The sequence below is a fragment of the Centroberyx gerrardi genome, chromosome 7 (genome assembly GCF_048128805.1).
Source record: "Centroberyx gerrardi isolate f3 chromosome 7, fCenGer3.hap1.cur.20231027, whole genome shotgun sequence".
Taxonomy (NCBI): Eukaryota; Metazoa; Chordata; class Actinopteri; order Beryciformes; family Berycidae; genus Centroberyx; species Centroberyx gerrardi.
Genome location: NC_136003.1, coordinates 20,175,597 through 20,181,659, shown reverse-complemented (window position 1 = coordinate 20,181,659; position 6,063 = coordinate 20,175,597). Strand labels below are relative to the sequence as shown.

The following is a 6,063-nucleotide window of genomic DNA, read 5'->3' as shown; positions in this document are numbered from 1 at the left end:
TACTCAAACCTGTGTATGTTAATTTGTCATGCTCCAATATGACAGTTTATTGATTATTTACTGTTATTGTGGTAGCCTAGATCTAGTAATGCAATGGGTTTTTACTTAAAGATTCAGTGGAACGATTTCAACTCAGTCAGGACAATCAGCATCATTTTTTTTTATGATTAGATGGTATAAAGCTTGTAGGACTGAGTGAGCGCCTAACCTTCCACAGCAGGCCAATATTTATATATTTTGGGCACAAATATCCAGTGTTGGATCTTCAGCACTCAGCAACAATGGAGACACCGAGATTTAGGCTCGTTTGGCAACTAGCTGGCTGGCCATTGTCTGACAGACTACGGGACACCTGATTAACTATGCATACTGTTGGCCAGTCAAACCAAGCATTCATTAAAACCTGGGTATAGATATCATTTACATCAGGAAGTAGATTGGAGTTCTAAATCTATTTGATTCTGTTGACACCCAGAGGGAGAGGTTTTCAAAAGGTGTTAGTCAACTGTCCACAATGCTGACAGTTATAATAATTTGGGTAAGGTTACATTAAGGTCCTTTGCTAAAGAATCCCATGTGTTGAGAAGGTGCAATACTTATTGGACTAGACCTTAAATAATTTACATGAGAAAATGATCTGACTATATAATTACTGCAAATATATCACAACATACTTTACTATTTAAGACAGAACAGAAATTAAAGTACATATTAAATAATTTATAATATGTTACCATGATATCATCACTGCCATATAGTCTGGCACAGAGACATAGTGGAAGGACCTGCAGCTACTGGGGGCGAACAGAAACATTGTCCTGTCCCACTTGCCGTAGGAAACACGGAAGAGGTGTGGCTATGGCGTTAGCCAGCTAGCCTGCTAGCAATTTCAGGCTGTTAAATGTTATAGCAAGATGCTTACTAAGAAGTAATATCTTGTTTATTAATGCAGGGGGATGTGGCGGGGATGTGGCTAAATAATGGGAAACGTTTTTGGGAGAAAGAGTCGCCCTTCTCGAGTAACGGAACAAGACAAAGCGATTTTGGTGAGCTGATCTCGGTAGCAGATTAGTTTACAATTGCCCCTGATTAATAGGCTATGTTTAAGTGGCTGTACTGCGTCATGGCCAGTAGGTAGCTTGAGTTAAAGGTAGCCGATCCGATATAGATCCCTTTTTATGTTCATTCTTCGTCAATAAAACTTCATTGGTTTGTTAATCAAGCTAACTGTACCCAACCAATTACTCTGCGACAGCTGTTTTGTGTGAGCTGTGCCAGCAGGTACCAGTCAGACACTGTCCTTTGGCCAAGAGCTAGCTAGGGTCAGCCAGGTATTTTGCTGGCTGGCCTGTCTCTCAAGCACATACATTATTATGATTTAGAGGCAGTCCAGATCCAATTATGAGTGTGTTTAAGATAGGCTAAGCTAACCATAAGCTAAGCTAATAACATTTAGCATACCTATGGCAATTATAGTTTTATTACATACCATTGTGCTAATTAGTTGTATCAGTGTGTACTGAAATAAGCTATTACATCTAGCCTATATGTTGTGACTTGAAAAGGAGAGGCCTGACCTTTTGCTTTCTCTCTATTTGTAGCAACTGAAACAGCAGAGAGATAAGCTGAAGCAGTACCAGAAGAGAATCACACTACAGCTGGAGAAGGAGAGGCTTCTGGCCAAGCAGCTGCTGAAGGATGGGAGGAAAGAGTAAGTACTGTAGACCAACAGCTACAGTCAGTAATAGCTGTTGTTGGTGTACCCTGTGCAGTTCAGATCTGAAACAGTAGATTTAACACCATTGCCATGTAGGCAAGCTGCAGTGAAAAACTTGAAAAGGTGCAGTTGTGGAATATATTTCAGAATATCCTACATTTATTTATTAAAAACAAAATATTGGGTTTAAGAAAGAACACTTTGAAAAGTTGCACTGCCTGTCTGAAAATAGGCTTCTTCTAGTTTGTATTTGTTGGGTTAGGGTTACCATATTAGACCTGTGGTAAAGACAGCTATAGGGATAATTTTGCCACAAACACAACCCTACACACACTCCACAACTAGACACAGATCCTGACACACTGGACAAGGTGTAGGTCCCTCCACAGGATCAACAGGATGATCTGTGAGTGTATGTCAATTGTCTTGTTTGTAATACCAGCCATTCTAGGACTACACTAAAATATCATAATAATGTTTTGTTTTGTTTTACCTTTTCCGTTTGTTACTGCAGGAAGGCACTGCTGCTTCTTAAGAAGAAGCGGTATCAGGATCAGCTACTAGACAAGACTGAAAATCAGATTTCAAACCTAGAGCGCATGGTAAGGATCTTGTTGCATTTGACTATTTGATTCCATTCAGTATTTAATAATTACTACCAACACTGATTTCTGAACAATCCCACCCCTCTGCCCCTCCCAAATACAGCTAGCTTTCTCTCCCTAACTGATTTCCCATTGGTTTACACTTCTGAATGGTCGTTCCCTGCATTATGTCCTGCCCCAATATCCTGTTTCAACAGGAAATACATCAAACTAAGGAAGCAAGATGCTCTCAAAATGCTGTTTGACTGGAATGTTAATTACTGTGTAGTTAAATTTGTAGTATGGGAACATAAAAGCAGTGTTCTGTTTTTGATCATCTATGTATGCTTGATTATTTTTTCTTTTGTCTTTTGTCTTTTCTCAACAGGTTCAAGATATTGAGTTTATCCAAATTGAGATGAAACTCATCGAGGGGCTCAAGATCGGCAATGACTGTCTGAAGAGTATGCATGAGGTAAATATTCTTTCATGTATTTTGACTGTCTTTTTAATTTAGAAATATGCCTCTCGCCCTCTTGTGATAATACCCCCTTAAGCTTTTGATTTGTGGCAGTCCGTGCTTTTTCAAAAACAGGATTTTGCTGTACACTGTCAAACTTTCTGCTGGAAAGCTTACTTTCTTTAATGCGATCCTTGCGTGAGGATTGAGCAGCACAGAAAGCTTGTGTTTTGTGTTAGCATAGCCGGTGCACATTGTTTGAAGATTAAAGGATTAAGAAGCAAATCCTTGACTACAGCAGTGTGACTGCAGCACATCCTTGGATACAGTGTTCAGATCTTGCTCAGGAAATTCTCATCTCACAATCCAGCCAGAAAAAAAAAGTATGTGAAAAACACTTTTGATCAAAAACCCTCTTTTCCTTAATATGGGTATTCTTGTCTTGTTTGTGTCAGGTCATGTCTATAGAGGATGTGGAGAGAATCATGGATGAGACCCAGGAAGCTATTGAGTATCAAAGGGTAAATATCCTATTATTATCAACACCCACTTGATGCCAGTCAAGAGCACTTGTGTGTAGCTATTGCTGCCCATCCAATTGTTTACGGGTATTGGGTATCAGCCTGAGTAGGTTACAGTCTTTGTATTGTAAAGTCCTTGCTAAAGGTCACTACCAAGAACCGAGTACCAACACATTGCTTTTTGAAGATGGTGAAATTATGCTGAAAGTTTGTTTATTAATTTCCCTACATTACAAAATTTGTTGAGAGGATACTGATTGGTTAAGTTGGACCCTTTCTAGACTTCATGTCTGCACATGAATACTTTTTTCACCACAACTGTCTATTGAATAAAACAATAATGTTTTTGTTTTTTTCAATGTCCATTAAAGTATTCAGAACTGTGATCTTAATTATCAAGCACATAAAATGAGATGCCCATGCTTGTACTTGTTCAGTAAAGGAAAACAAAATCTGTGTTGTCATTGTGCAACCAACTAATGTACATTTTTATGGTCCTGCAGCAAATAGATGAGATGCTGGCTGGGTCCCTAACAGAGGAGGATGAAGACGCTGTTCTAGCAGAGCTGGAAGCTATCACTCAGGTGGGTGTTCATCTGTGTTATTTTTTACCTTTATTTATCCAGAGAACGTTTGCTGAGCATGCATGCTCTTTTCCAGCAACACCCTGCTTCACATTCATACAGTTACACACACATTGACCCCAGTGCAACCACAGACTTCAACTGTTGGCCACTTAGCACTTCCACTGGAGCAGTCGAGGGGCTACAGAGTTAAAAGTTTAAAGCTGTGATTCAGAGTTGAGTCAAGTCTGTGCAGTGGGGATTTTATACCAAAACTCTGCATGTCGGTATTCTGACCTCAGGCTTATTTTTGGATGCACAATATCTGTCTCTCAAGAGGAGGTGGAATGATCCTAGCAAACCTACAAGCACTTTGAAGAAAACCACAATATTTTAAGTGTGATAATAGGCTATAGTCTAACAACAGTTGTGAGTATTAATTTGGTAGATTCATAATAATTAAAACCTCAACAAATTCTTCTTTTCATAGTATGATTATTCCAAATGACAGACACTCCCCAGCCTGTCAAAGTACATAAATTACTATGTTTCACACTTCAACACAGGCATTGAGTCTCTGCCTGGGTTAGATCCAATTATAGAAATTAAACTCAATTGTGCAACTGAATGTCACTGCAAATAATTATATTTATAGTAGGCTACGCAAAGGAGTGACGTCCAAAAGAAACATCAATCAAGACAGAATGGGATGATGATAAAGGGAACATGCAAAAGTCAATGTAAACAGCATTTCCCTACAAATAGCTGATCTCAACGTTCTGGATGTGCCATAAAAAAGAGAACATTAACCGCTGTGTAGCCCGAGTCTGAGTATGAATAACTTTTCCCACATATCTCCTGACTTGTCTGAGGAACTTACACATATGGATTTTCCCAGCCATTCCATTAGGTTATTCCCAGCCATTTGAATCTTTGACTTTATGGCCAAAAGCCCACTCCTCCGATCCCCCCTGTCCCCACACATTATAATTTTTATTAGAGTCTCCTGAGTGGGTTGCAAAGTGTTGAACTGCAGCATGTTGCTGTTGTCGGACAAAAACCTCACATCTCCAAAATGTCAACTTTTGAGGAACTAAGAAAAAACAGCTTGTTTATATCTTGACGGACCATGCATTTTTGAGTTTATCTAATTGAAGTTCAAGTTCAAGTTTGTTTATTTATACAGCCCTTTATCACAAGCATGTTTCAAAGGACTGTACAGAGAATGAGCCTAACTAAATCTCACTGATCAACAATCATCACCATAGAACTGAATGGGTTTTGAACAGATTTCAACCAAGGGAACTTTTGCCCTATAGGAACCTGTATTCCTTCAGTTGAGGTTAAAATATGAAAATCACCAAAACCATTAACCTATCAGATGTACATACTGTGTATCCTGTACTGAAACAGGGAGAAGATGTAGCACTTCCAGATGTCCCCACTGAGCCAATACCGGAGGTCCCAGAGGCGGCTAAAGCTGAGCCAGGTACTACACTGTTAACCTTCTTGTTTCACACCATCATACATCATACATATGTGTATAATTGACCTCAAACTGACGATATCTGCTTCATTTTGTGTTTTCTAGAGAAGAAACAAGCAAAGAACAAGCCAGACAGAGAGATGTTGGCAGCCTAACAGACTGAATTTGGTGTAGATATCCAGTGTTGGGCTCACACTACATGGAGCAGCCATACTCTCTGTGTACTGATGGGCCTTCTATTACTAACAGTATTTCATCCTTAAAGAAAAGAGGAGATGTTTGTTAGTGGGTTGAATGGGGGATACACAGACATCAGTGCACCTTTACACATTTCAGAAGATTAGCACTGTGTCTGTACTTTGGTTTGCTGCTCCTCTCCACTGTACACATTTTTTTTAAATGAAGAATGAACTACATGAAGGAAAGTGAACTATTCTGTTCTTCTGTGTCTGACTTGGATTGGCAAAGCAGTGTCACATTGTACCTGTACTGATTATGGCATAACAGAATGACACTACTAATTTTTAGATGTTTTACATATTAAAGTCAAGTGTGGCTAACAATGCATTTTCTTGGCTTTTTTTTTTCAAACCTGGTTTACCCTTTGACCTTTTTTTATTATTATAATTCAGTTAAAATATTGATGCTTCTACTGCCATTGCAGACTCTGAAAGTGGTTAATGATGACATGTTTTAAGATCTTTGTTTTTCCTGAACAGAATATTTTCTTCT

The 6,063-nt window shown here is 38.9% G+C and overlaps 1 protein-coding gene across 1 annotated transcript; it reads left to right on the top strand.

Annotated features, from left to right (window-relative positions):
- Positions 1-864: 864 nt before the first annotated feature.
- Positions 865-5,896, top strand: LOC139929824 (charged multivesicular body protein 6-like). The gene is made up of 8 exons (XM_071922868.2): positions 865-1,046; positions 1,602-1,711; positions 2,232-2,319; positions 2,690-2,776; positions 3,217-3,282; positions 3,786-3,866; positions 5,259-5,334; positions 5,437-5,896. Exons 1-8 carry the CDS (start codon positions 981-983, stop codon positions 5,484-5,486), a joined length of 624 nt encoding a protein of 207 aa, XP_071778969.1. The 5' UTR covers positions 865-980; the 3' UTR covers positions 5,487-5,896.
- The last annotated feature ends 167 nt before the right edge of the window (positions 5,897-6,063 follow it).

Coding starts and splice junctions, on each gene's coding strand:
- LOC139929824 (XM_071922868.2), top strand. CDS start 981: ATGGGAAACGTTTTTGGGAGAAAGAGTCGCCCTTCTCGAGTAACGGAA. Junction 1,712..2,231: donor CTGAAGGATGGGAGGAAAGA/GTAAGTACTGTA, acceptor TTGTTACTGCAG/GAAGGCACTGCTGCTTCTTA. Junction 5,335..5,436: donor GGCGGCTAAAGCTGAGCCAG/GTACTACACTGT, acceptor TGTGTTTTCTAG/AGAAGAAACAAGCAAAGAAC.